Raw genomic sequence first — 13,354 nt, forward strand, 5'->3', positions numbered from 1 at the left:
ACAGTCAAACAGTAACTCTGGACTGTGCTGAGTAAGCACACTGGCCAAAAGAAAACTGCAGAGTTACCATTGCCCGTGACCTCCCGTGGTTGTGTTGGAGACCAGTTAGATACTCAAGAGTGAACGGAATTTGAACCCAACAGTGTTAGCAAAAATATAACTTGTACAGGTCACTCGTTAGGCCACAGTTAGAATATTGGGTCCAGTTTTGTGCACCTAACTTTAGGTAGGAGGTACAGGCCATGGGGAGAGTGCAGAAGAGATTCAATACTATGGTACCAGGCGTCAGAGGCTTCAGTTAATTGAACACTTTAGAAAAACATTCATTTCATTAGGAAAAAAAAATTAACCGGAGATCAAAATCATCAGAAATTTTGATACGGTGAAAATCGAGGAAAACGATTTCTATTGATCGGTGAGTGGGTATAAAGAGAACGAAGGGAAAGTTTAGGAGATTTTTCTTATGCAGAGGGCTGTCGGGATGAAATTCCGTACCAGTAATAGGCTGGAAGCAGAATCCGTAATAGCTTTTAAAAGGGAGAAAATAAAATTTTTTAAAAGGTTATGGGGAAACAGCAGAGGAATCAATAACTCTATCAGAGAGCTGGCACAGGCACGATGGGCTTCCTGCGCTGGACGAGTCTGTGATCGTAAACGGGCAGCGGAACAGGATATGCCTCAGAGGGTTGCTGAATCTGAAAATCCAAACTTCTAACTGATGACGTGGGGAGTGAGTGGGGTGAACGCAGAGGAGGTTACCAAATGAACTAGGTGAAAGATACACAAGCAAATAATCTCAAGCAAAACATGTTTATGCAGCAGTGCCATGAGTGTGGAATTTGCCAGAATATTCCATGAAGATATGAGCCTAGATATTACTGGTGACAATTTAGCAGCTGAACTTTTAATTCTTACATATTCCTTGCTTCACTGTTTAACACAGGGATTAACAATTCTGTTTTAAATGAGGTAACACTCCACTAAAATAACAGGAAAGATTGTCTCGTGTCGCGAACGGTAATTTCTAGACAAAGGGCAGATTTCCAAATCAACAGGCTTTGCATCAAAGGCAATGGGGATTTTTCTTTAAATTAAGACTGAACAGGCTGCGGCTCTTTTCTCTAGAAAGGTGATCTAATGGAGGTATTTAAAATTATGAAAGGGTTTATAGTGTAGACAGAGAGAAGATGTTTCCACTTGTAGGGGAGTCCAAAACTAGGGCCAAAAATATAAGATAGTCACTAATAAATCCAATAAGGAATTCAGAAGAAACCTCTTTACCCAGAGAGTGGTTAGAATGTGGAACTCGTTACCACAAGGAGTAGTTTAGGCGAATAGCATAAGGGGAAGCTAGATAAGTATATGAGGGAGAAAGGAATAAAAGGATATGTCGATAGGGTGAGATGAAGTAAGGTGAGAATAGGCTCATGTGGAGCACGAACACCGGCATGGAGCTGTTGGGCCAAATGGCCTGTTTCTGTGCTGTAAAATTTGATGTAATTCTATGTAATTGATTCCAAGGGATGCTTCAATAACTCAGCAGGTAAATGCATCCACCTCGTGGAGTATGCAGACCAGGACTACCCCAAGCTTAATTCATGGCTCCAACCTGATCTCAGCCAGGACAACAGGAGTGCTATAACAGGATTAGGACTGGATATAAAAATCAGCTAGGGTTCCTGCCTAGAATCAGAATCCCTCCTACACCCCCTGCTGCAAATTGTTCCGGCTGAACATTGTATGATAATAACATCAGCCTTGGCTGTAATGGGAACAGGAACAGGAGCAGGCCATTTAGCCCATTCAGCCTGCTTCGCCATTTTAGTTAACTGCATCTATTTAATCATCCAATTCCCAAACCTTTCCCCATGTCCCATACATTTCCCAAATAAGTATCTATCTCCCTTTTACACACCTCATTAGACTTTGCATCAATGGCTTGGGGCAGTGCATCAACACGAGTGTGTAGCCCCCTATGGTTGAACAGCCAGCTAGTTACGGAGAATCGGCCCTTCTAGGCCCCAAGCTCAGGGATTCCCCCTCTAATTCTCTCTGCAATTCTGGCCTCTTGCACATCCCCGATTTTCATTGCCCACCATTGGCAGCCGTACCTTCAGCTGCCTAGGTCCTAAGCTCTGGAATTCCCTCCATAAACCTGCACCCTCTCTCCTTCTTTAAGACGCTCCTTAAAATTTACCTCTTTGACTAAGCCTTTAGTCACCTGTCCTAATGTCTCCTTCTTTGGCTCAGTATCAATTTTAGTCTGGATTACGCTCCTATGGAGTACCTTGGAAAGTTATACTATGTTTACGGCTATGTATAAATGCAAGCTGTTGTTGCTGACACCTGCTGACTAAGCTCACATTCGAAGGATGGCCAGTTCGGAGAGGGAACCCAAAGCCCAAAGACCTCTGCATCAATGTGAGCCAGCGCCTTGGGAAAGGATACAAACTTCTGCCGTGTAAACACCACATAAACTAGCTGAACCCATGGACTGAAATGTGTGAAGTTTGACAATACATTAATTTTGTTTCTCTCTTCCCCACGCAGCTCTGCCCAGCAAATCTCTCAAACGGCTTTGCAACTTATTCACAAACATAATTAGAGCCCAGTTGTCCTTCAAGGCCACAGAGACAGCAGAGCATGCAATGCGTTGGCAGACGCTGCAAGCAGCTGTCGGTTGATGTGCTGCAAGGTCCTGGAGCTCCCTGATTTATTGCTCACTAGTTGATTCCTACGTATAATATACAAGGGGGGAAAAAAATGGGGCAAAATTCCTCTTAAAATTAAAAATTTTGCACCATAACTGAAGGTCCACCAATAAAAGTCTCACAAACTGCTCATTTCGAAGCCATGTTTTCCCACAATTTTGTTAGTGGGTTCCTGATCAGAGGAAAATGAGTAAACTTCTGTTTTTCATTAAAAAAGTAATTTCGCACTTCAACTGAGCTAAGGAGCTCCCTCCAGTGGCAGTAAGCAGATACAGCAACAGATTGTAGAACCCACAAAAATATACAAAGATGACTTGCATTTATACAACACCTTTCACAACCTCAGGAAATCCCGGAGTGCTTCATGGAAGAATTTTTTTTTTTTTAAATGTAGTCGTCACTGTTGTAACGGGAGAGCTATCCAATTAGTCCCACTCCCCTGCACTTTTTTCCTCCCCTTTCAAGTACAAATCCAATTCCCTTTTGAAATTTATTATTGAATGTTTCCACCAGCCTCAGGCAGTGCATTCCGGATCTCAACGCGCTGCGTAAAAACATTTCCCCTCATCTCACCCCAGGTCCTTTTGCCAATTATCTTCAATCTGTGTCCTCTGGTTACCACCCCTCCTGCTACTGGAAACAGTTTCTCCCGATCTACTCTTCTCAAAACCCTTCACGATTTTGAACGCCTCTATTAAATCTCCCCTTACTTCGCCTTCTCTGCTCTAAGGAGGGCAACTCCAGCTTATCCATAGAATCTTAGAAATTTATGGTGCAGGAGGCTGCCGTTCGGCCCATCATGTCAGTGCCAGCTACGAAAGAGCCATCCAGCCTAAACCCACTTTCTAGCACTTGGTCCATAGCCTTGCAGGTTACGGCACTTCTAGTGCATATCCAAGTACTTTTTAAATGCAATGAGGGTCTCTGCATCTACCACCCTTTCAGGCAGTGAGTTCCAGACCCCCCACCACCCTCTGGGTGAAAAAATTCTCCTGAGCTCCTCTAGTCTCTCCACATAACTGAAGTCCCTCATCCCTGGTACCATTTTAGCAAATCTCTTCTGCACCATCTACAAGGCCGTGACATCCTTCCTAAAGTGCGGTGCCCAGAATTGGACAATACTCCAGGTGAGGCCTAACCGGTGATTTATAACGGTTTATAGTTCCATTCAATTTTTAATAAAAACCAATCGTCTTGTGACGCTGCTTACATCAAATCAGATGACACACTGTTCCATAACGAATTATACCATGTATAATAATATATTACTCTGCTGATAAAGGACAGGTGTGCCCCTTTAAGGCCACATTGTCTAATTGTTGACCGAGGTCAATTGGAGGCTGATTGCTCCAAGACAGATCCTGAGGTCAGAAGAAACTAACAAGAAGCGACTGGCTTTCTCTATTACTTTTTTTAAAAAGTGAGACACAGATGCGCATGTGTCAAAACATACAAACTGGGGGGGGGCAAGAGAAAAAAGAAAATGCCCTCACCTTGGCTGAGAACTTGCTTGAAGATACTGTGAATAGGGAAAAGAAAACTGGAGTTAGTCTTGACGAAGCTACAATAGCCATTCCACAAATATGCAGAGGCTGCGCATCAGGTTGAGCGTCAGGAGCAGCATAAAGCAAAATGCTCTCTACTCTGCCCCAAAGAGCCTCCACCCAACTTTAACAATTCAGGACAGCACAGCGTCAGATCAAGGACCTTTTGATTGCATCGGTCTTCATTTTCCATATCAGCTGTCTGTGGGGGGAGGGGAGAGAAGAGGAAAGAGAGGGGGGCAAGGCAGGAAAAGAGAGAGAGAGAGAGAGAGAGAGAGAGAAAGAAAGAAAGGGAGGAAGGAAGGAGGGGGTAAGGGAGGAAGGAAGGAGGGGGTAAGGGAGGAAGGAAGGAGGGGGTAAGGGAGGAAGGAAGGAGGGGGTAAGGGAGGAAGGAAGGAGGGGGTAAGGGAGGAAGGAAGGAGGGGGTAAGGGAGGAAGGAAGGAGGGGGTAAGGGAGGAAGGAAGGAGGGAGGAAAGGGAGGAAGGAAGGAGGGAGGAAAGGGAGGAAGGAAGGAGGGGGTAAGGGAGGAAAGGGAGGAAGGAAGGAGGGGGTAAGGGAGGAAAGGGAGGAAGGAAGGAGGGGGTAAGGGAGGAAAGGGAGAGAGAGGGGGGGGGTAAGGGAGGAAAGGGAGAGAGGGGAGGAAAGGGAGGAGAGTGAGGAAAGAGGAGAATACGAGCAAGAGAAAGACAAATTGAGTACGTTCAGACTGGATTTGAACCCAGGTCCTTGGCCAGTGAAGTGGAAACTTTGGCTGATTTTTCCCAGCCCCGATGTCCTGAGGCCATATGTAGTGTCCCTACTACTGCCCTTGGCCCAGATCCGCCAACTCAGCCCGAGACCTTTGGGCCTGTACAGCTCAGCGCAACTCCGGGCAGCGACTTTACCCACAGCTTCTCGAGACTCAAGTCAACACAGCCTCTGGCACACACTCCAAACCAGATGCTAATCTGTGCATTAACCGTCAACATCTGTAAGCTCCACTAGCCGGGGGACCTACCATAAAATGAATGTAGTCTGCACTGTGGCATTTTCTTTTATATAAATTAAGCATGCAGGGGGCATCCAGAGTAAATGATGAAATCCACTTCGACCATCTATTCTTACCTTGAAATATTATTTTTGTTCTGTCTAGTGGTGCCACTGTCGTCTTTGCAAGGGAGCCAGCGATCGCCCCCGAGATGAGGGATTGAATGATGTGCCGTCTCCCCCTCACATCCTGGGAAAGTCAGAATAAAACACACATCAATCCAGAGCAACATTTTTTTTGAGTTCAACGAGGTGAGGGAGGTTGAGTGCTGGGGAAGGAAACAGTTTCCATTTCAGGCACCGAGTGTCAGCATCAAACACTCCCAGGGCAGGTACAGCACGGGTTAGATACAGAGTAAAGCTCCCTCTACACTGTCCCATCAAACACTCCCAGGGCAGGTACAGCACGGGTCAGATACAGTGTAAAGCTCCCTCTACACTGTCCCATCAAACACTCCCAGGGCAGGTACAGCACGGGTCAGATACAGTGTAAAGCTCCCTCTACACTGTCCCATCAAACACTCCCAGGGCAGGTACAGCACGGGTTAGATACAGAGTAAAGCTCCCTCTACACTGTCCCATCAAACACTCCCAGGGCAGGTACAGCATCGGGTTAGATACAGAGTAAAAGCTCCCTCTACACTGTCCCAGAAGAGCTGACGGATTTGTGGGTTCAGGTTCACAAGATATTAAAAGCAGCATCTCAAGTGGGTCAGGCCATAAAAAATGGTAATGGAATACTGGGTTTTATGACAAGAGCTTTAGAATATAAAACTAGAGACATATTAGTGAATCAACATAAAACATTAGTAAGAGTGCAATTAGGGTCCTGTGTATAGTTTTGGGCCTCACTACAGGAAGGATGTTGAGGCAAGAGACAGCACTGATTCGCTGGGATGCTGCCTGGCATAAGGAAACACCAATTTTTTTTTATTCATTCATGGGACGTGGGCATCGCTGGCAAGGCTGGCATTTATTGCCCATCCCTAATTGCCCTCGAGAAGGTGGTGGTGAGCCGCCTTCTTGAACCGCTGCAGTGCGTGCAGGCAGTGGTGTTCACATGCGCCTGCTGCCCTTGTCCTTCTAGGTGGTAGAGGTTGCAGGTTTGGGAGGTGCTGTCAAAGAACCCTTGGCAAGTTGCTGAAATATGACTGTAAGGAGTTGCACAACACCAGGTTATAGTCCAACAGCTTTATTTGAAATCACAAGCTTTCGGAGCTTTGCTCCTTCGTCAGGACTCACCTGACGAAGGAGCAAAGCTCCGAAAGCTTGTGATTTCAAATAAAGCTGTTGGACTATAACCTGGTGTTGTGCAACTCCTTACATTTGTCCACCCCAGTCCATCACCGGCATCTCCACATCCTGAAATATGAAGACAGACTTGAAAAACTGGGGCTGTTTTCGTTAGAGCAGAAGAGTTCATAGTGATTTGGTAGAGGAGATTAAGATCATGAAGGGAAGGGATAGTAGATTGAAGAAAGAACTTGCATTTATAGATCATCTATTGACCTCAGGACGTCCCAAAGTGCTTTACAGCCAATAAAGTAGTTTTGAAGTGTTGTCACTGTTGTAGTGTAGGGAAATGCAACAGCTAATTTGCACACAGCAAGATCCCACAAACAAAAATGTGATAATGACCGGATCTTCTGTTTTAGTGATGTTGGTTGAGGGATTAATATTGGCCAGGACACCCTACTCAAATTATGCCCCCGAGGGGGCAGACTGGGCCCGAGTTCAACATCTCACCCAAAAGACAGCATCTGCAACAGTGCAGCACTGAAGTGTCAGCCTAGATTATGTGCTTAAGTATCCGGAGTAGGGTTCTGAACCCAAGACCTCCTCAGAGGTGGGAGCGCTACCACTGAGTCACAGCTGACAGCCTACTACAGATTGTTTCCAGTGGCTAAGAGGTCGAGAATGAGGGGAGATAGAAGCAAGATTAAATGTAAGAGGATTTAGGACAGAAAGCACTTTTGAAATGTAGGAAACGCGGCAACTAATCTGCGCACAGCAAGCTCCCACAAAAACAACAATGTAATAAATGACCTGATAATGTATTTTTTTTTGAAGTAACGGTGGTTGAGGGATTAATAGAGGGAGAGTTGCTGCTCTTCTCAGCTGATATGCAACAAGGAGACAGTTGCAGCTGCTGGGAAACGAGTGCACCTCAGTGATATAGCCTACGACCTTCTTCAAATTCACAGCCATATATTTCTGTGCCAGCGTTAAAACCACGGGCGGTTTCAGGTTTCTAAATGACAACTGCTAACAGGAAGAGGCAAATGTATTTACTGCTCAAGGTGGATCACAAAAGAAACATTGCAAGCAAAGCTTGATACTTGGTTTTCAGTCATAAGAATTCCAAATTGAAAATATTTGGAAAATAATAAAAATGGTTTTGTAACAGCTGGAATCAGATCAAATGCAATAAATTCTAATAACACACAGACATAACACTAATAAATGAATGCAGAGTGTCTCTAGGCTTATTTAACACGTTGGTACCAAAATGTCACAGGAAAACCATGAGTCAAAGCATATTACTTCTCTCCCCGATTTGTTGTGCTCCTTTTCTGAAGAAACTTACGCAGGTGTTCAGTTCTATGTTTGTTGGTCCCTCCTTCCAAACCCCCCTCCCGCTAGTACACGTAGATAGCCATTCTTCACCTGTGATCCTCGATGATGGGCGTCAGCAGACTATTTGACCATGGAGAGCATCGCAGCCAAACCTAATCCTGTCTTCAGCCAACGTTCACACTGGCTGACTTTCCCCTCTCCTGTCCATTGTAGCATCACTAGCCAACTTCAGTTGTCTCCGCACAGATCAGGAATCGAACCACACACCAGTATGTTAAAACTGTATTAAATGTTCCATTCATCAATACATCTCGCTCCCTCCAACACAACCACCAGTAGTGACAGTCCTGCAACGGTCAGTACTTCACCCTAGTGTCATGCACTGACAGACCTGTACACACCAGCACTATACCCCAATATTGTAGTGACAGACCTGTACCCTCCAATGCTGTACCAGTGTTATACAGCAACAGACCTACAGCTACCAGTACTTAACCCCACATTGTACAGATCACAATGTTTTCTCCAGGCACAACCCTAATTTGGAAGGTCAAAAATTTATAATCCATTTGCACTCCCCTCCCCCACATCTGAAGTGTTTTTATTTGTTCTTGGGATGGGGCAAGGCCATATTTATTGCCCATCTCTAGTTGCCCTGAACAATTGGGTGGCTTGCTGGACCACCTCAGAGGACATTAAGAGTCAACCACACAGAATAGGACTGGAGTGACAGGTAGGTCAGAAGGGGTGGGAGGGTGTACCATTCCCTGAGGACATTAGCCCACAAGTTACTAGATTTACTGAATTCAATTTCATATCTTGCTGTGGTGGGATTTGAACTCATTACCTCTGGACTGCTAGTTCAGTGCCATTGCATGAAAATGTCACACACCCATCGCCACACTTCACTGAAATTCTCGTGACAATTGCTGCACTGGGAAAATACAAGCCTCGCCTGCAGACACAACCAGAACTCCTCACCTTCCTTCTGCTCTCAGATCTGCACACTGGCCAAGCAAAAAGTTCACCTTTACTCCATTTATTTGGGCTGCCAGTAAGGCAATCAACCCACAGAAAGGCTCAAAATTCAACTGCACAGGAACACGTGCTGCTGGCCAGTCACAATACGTAAAGTGATAGAGAACATGGGGGCAACAACATTAATGAGGCCCTCCCAGACTACTGGGAAACAAACACAGAATTTATTGCACAGATTAAGGCCATTCAGCCCAAAATGTTAGTGCTGCCGTTTATGCTCCACAAAAACCTCCTCCCACCTTACTTCATCTCACCCCATCAACATATCCTTGTATTCCTTATGTACTGTAGCTTCTCCTTAAATGCACCCACGTTTAAATTACTAGTTCTGCACTCTTTCCCTCCCCCCATTCCAATGTTCTCCCCTTCCCTGAAGGCATTGTGTCTCTTGAAAGCACGCCATTCCGTGGGGGCTGGAAGCCCCCCAGGAAACTCAATGAAGTAGACAGTCATGCATGTGAGCCTCTACTCCATTAACAGGCCATTCTAACCATACAAGGCATCAAAGCTACACGCTCCCACCTCCAGTCCAGGAGGGCTGTGTTCAACTCTAACATCCCTAACTGCACTCCTAACTGAGATCAACTAACACAGCAGAGTGGGAATCAAACCCAAGACCCCTGGTTTACATGGCTCAATACAACATCAGAAGATGCCTTTACCTATTAGGCCATTGAGATGGCCTTTAAGTTACCAGACTACTGAGAACACGAGTTACCAATGCATGTAAGGTCATAATTTCCCACACTAATATCACCCAAAACACGGCAACCATTGTGATCTCTGGTGCTAGGCCTCATACCATCCTACTGCTGGAGAAATACTTGATCCATTCTTACCGTTATCTCGGCGGAAGCATCACCTTGTCTTAAGTCCGGAGTTTTCTTCGCAACATTCTCCATACCAATCCCCCTCACACATACAGGGCAGTGTGAGGATCACAGGACTCCTGCTGAAGAATAAAAGGCCTGACATTAATTACTTGTTGGAAGAGATAAATTACACAAAAGGAATGAGAGGATAAATAAATGCACAGCCTTCTAGTAAGTCCATCTTGGCAATGACGAGTTTAATATCGGACGCTAGTGCTCGTGCACGCTCGTCTACGGATTAAAGTCGAGTTATTCTCCCAATGAGCTGCACTGTCCACTTGAGGTCCTGACCTAAACAAGCATCGGTACAAAAGCAGCATACGGGAGGGGGGGGCGGGTAATTTTTCTTTTTAAGAAAATCGAAATCTTGCTCAAGGCATTTTAATTTTCTGCTCATGTCCTCCAATTCAGCACACAATGTCCAAGTTAAATAACCTGCACATCATCTATCCCTCAGCACTTTGCATCACATCCCCTCAATCTTTTTGGAATGAAAGCTCGGAAGCATTTTGTCCAAAACTTAGAGCTTAAAGTCTTGGGATCATCCTGTCTTTCTCTGAACTCTCTGCAAACATCAATGTCATTTTGAAGGTAGTGCGCTCAGAATCCGTGGCTGATATTTTGCTTTCAGCTTCACTGATAATCGATTCAGGGATAAAGTAACATTCTGACATTTAGTCAAATGCCCCGGAGATGTACGAGACCAGCCTCGTTCATATTAGCCTCACATTTAGTGAATGCTCTATAATCACAATCATTTACCTTTTCCACCTTTGCTAATGGATCATCCCTTTACCATGTACGCGTTTTAAATTTCCTAGTGAAAAATGTGCGACCTTACACGTCAGTGGCCGATTTTGCAGACCCCACCACTCTACTTATACAGAACTCCAGGGTGAACGAGTTGACGGCGCATTGCTGATATTATGACAGCCACCATTACCACAAATCACTCGCATTAACTGTCATTGTTGGCCTGCCTTTCATCCTATTAAGACTGCAGCATAAGTGATCCAAAAATCAACGATGGCAGGCAGCAAACACAAGCCTCTAATTTAATCTTCAGCATTTGTCAAAGATCTCTGGCTTTGCTCTTGTGCTTTTTGACAAGCTTTTTTGTCTTCATAGGCCCGATTTCCAGAGCTTAAGGGCCAGATTTGGCTTGGGGTCCAGAGTTTGGTTTCGGGCTCTTTCTGAATAATTCAATTAAACTTACAACCTTACTGCTCACACTCAACTATCCGTAATGTAGTTATCATTTTCTATTTTTTGGTTGCTTTGTTCCTACAGCTTATTGCGGTGTCAGCAGTATTATTTACGTGGTTTTTCCTACGTGGCCATTACTGGTCTCAGAAACACCATCATGGGGAGGCTCAAAGCAGAATCCAGATATTTTATTCACAGGGACAACGATGACGACAACAACTTGCATTTATATAGCACCAGAAATGTTCCATGGTGCTTTCACAAGAGTTGCGAGGGAATAGTGTACAACAAGCTAAAGAAGGAGATATTAGGAAGAGTAACCAAAAGAATAGTCAGAGATGGGTTTCAAAGGAGGCACTTAAGGGAGGAGGGAACTGAAGAGATTTGGGGAGAGAATTCCACATCACGGGGCCTCAGCAGCTGAAGGGGACAATCGCCAACTGTAGGGGTGGGGGGAAGAGAAAGATGCACAAGAGGCCGAAGCCAGAGGAACAGAGTGCTCAGGGGCATGGGGGAGTCCTGGAGGAGGTTACAAAGATAGGGAATGGGGGCTGCTATGGAGGTATTCAACTATAAGGTTCAACAGTTTGAGGCTTTGGGGGACCTGGAGCCAATGCAGGTCAGTGAGAACAGCAGGGGATTGGGAAAATGAAGTGAAGGAGGCCAACACTCCAGGCTACTTTTCTCACATCTTCTGCAGTCAATGGCACAATGGTATTCCCACAGGCCTGAGAGAATCCCACTGATCGTCTCAGTCGGGGGTACTGAGAGGCAAATTGAGACCAGAAAGAAAAAAAAGTGAGCTCCCCCATGGCCCACAAGTAAAGGCACTGTCCAGTACAACAGTAATACAGAGTACATCACACATTGGATTCCTAATGTGTGCTGATCGCAGCTCCTACAATAATTGGGTTATTATAATCAGCCTCAACACCTCAGCTGAGGGGGGAAAGAGAAGGGTAAAATCAGAATGGGCTTCTGTTCATTGACCCCTGCTAGAAAGTGTGGATGTCAGGTGTGATCAGGTCAGATCAGATGCAGCTATGATGTCCCCACAGTCAAGTAGCTGAGATTGCATAGTCTCACACAAGACAAACAGGTCACTTGAACGAGGTGCGAGAGGGGCTGCCAATGCTGCTGAAAATGCAACCCAGCAAAACTCAGGACCTTCAGGAGAGGAGAGAAGAGAAAAGAGAAAATCAGCTGGGGAACACAAAAGGAAAAAGGAAGGAAATAATATATAGTTAAAAGCTAAACACTAGTTTAAAATAGAAACAAAGCGCTTGAAATGCAGGCCAGTCAGCATCTAACAAAAAAATGGGTAAAATCTCAGTACTGATTAAAAAACCACCTGCACTTTCTGCTCTCATTTCAGATTTCCAGCATTCGCTATCTTTCTTTTTATCTTCCCTAGATTGATGCTGGATCACTTGACCTCTTTTAAAGCAAACATTTATCCTTGGACACAATCCAACCTGTATCAAAGGTCAGTGCTGTCAATACCTCTCAGCGCCTGGTGAAAGTTGCAAGTCGCATGTTCTCCATTACTGAGTATTTTGAAATGACTGATGTTGAATCATCCTCCATCTGCAGTCAGGCTTGTACACAGTCGCCCCTCAACACGTCCAACACAAAGCACAACACTGCTCCAGCACGATCTTGTCTGACTGCTAACAACTAAAGGCAAACAAAGCTATTTCCTCCCTGTATGTTATGAATATCACAGACAGACCATAACAGATAGGAGCAGGAGTAGGCCATTCGGCCCCTCGAGCCTGCTCCGCCACTTAATGAGATCATGGCTGATCTGATTTTTACCTCAACTCCACTTTCCCGCCCTTTCCCCATATCCTTTGACTCCTTTGCTGATCAAAAATTTGTCTAACTCAGCCTTGAATGCATTCAATGACTCAGCTTCCTCAGCTTTTTGGAGTAAAGAATTCCAAAGATTCACGATCCTCTGGGAGAAGAAATTGTTCCTCATTTCCGTCTTAAACAGGCGACTCTTTATTCTGAGACTATGCCCCCAAGTTTTAGATTCCCCCATGAGGGGTAACATCCTCTCAGCATCTACCCTATCGAGTCCCCTCAGAATCTTGTATGTTTCAATAAGGTCTCCTCTCATTCTTCTAAACTCCAATGAGTATAGACCCAATCTGTTCAATCTTTCATCATAAGAATCAACCTAGTGAACCTTCTCTGAACTGCCTCCAATGCAAGTATGTCCTTCCTTAAATAAGGGCACCAGAACTGTACGCAGTACTCCGGGTGTGGTCTCACCAGCACCCTGTACAGTTGTAGCATGACTTCCCTGCTTTTATACTCCATCCCCCTACAAATAAAGGCCAATATTCCATTTGCCTTCCGGATTACCTGCTG

General features: G+C 45.1%; 1 protein-coding gene across 10 annotated transcripts in view; it reads right to left on the minus strand.

Moving 5' to 3' along the window:
- slc25a42 (solute carrier family 25 member 42) overlaps window positions 1–13,354 on the minus strand; it is a 49,581-nt gene that overhangs the window by 16,731 nt on the left and 19,496 nt on the right. For 6 of the 10 annotated variants that reach the window (XM_067968502.1, XM_067968501.1, XM_067968496.1 and 3 more), the window contains 3 exons: window positions 9,737–9,849; window positions 5,361–5,472; window positions 4,205–4,230 (listed from right to left, as the gene is read on the minus strand). In XM_067968502.1, coding sequence (XP_067824603.1) covers window positions 4,205–4,230; window positions 5,361–5,472; window positions 9,737–9,799 — 201 coding nt within the window. In that variant the 5' untranslated portion in view covers window positions 9,800–9,849. Of the gene's footprint in view, window positions 1–4,204; window positions 4,231–5,360; window positions 5,473–9,736; window positions 9,850–13,354 lie in introns of those variants that run through there. The other 4 variants (XM_067968505.1, XM_067968498.1, XM_067968500.1 and 1 more) reach the window with 2 other exon arrangements.

This window comes from Heptranchias perlo, chromosome 29 (assembly GCF_035084215.1).
Source record: "Heptranchias perlo isolate sHepPer1 chromosome 29, sHepPer1.hap1, whole genome shotgun sequence".
NCBI lineage: Eukaryota > Metazoa > Chordata > Chondrichthyes > Hexanchiformes > Hexanchidae > Heptranchias > Heptranchias perlo.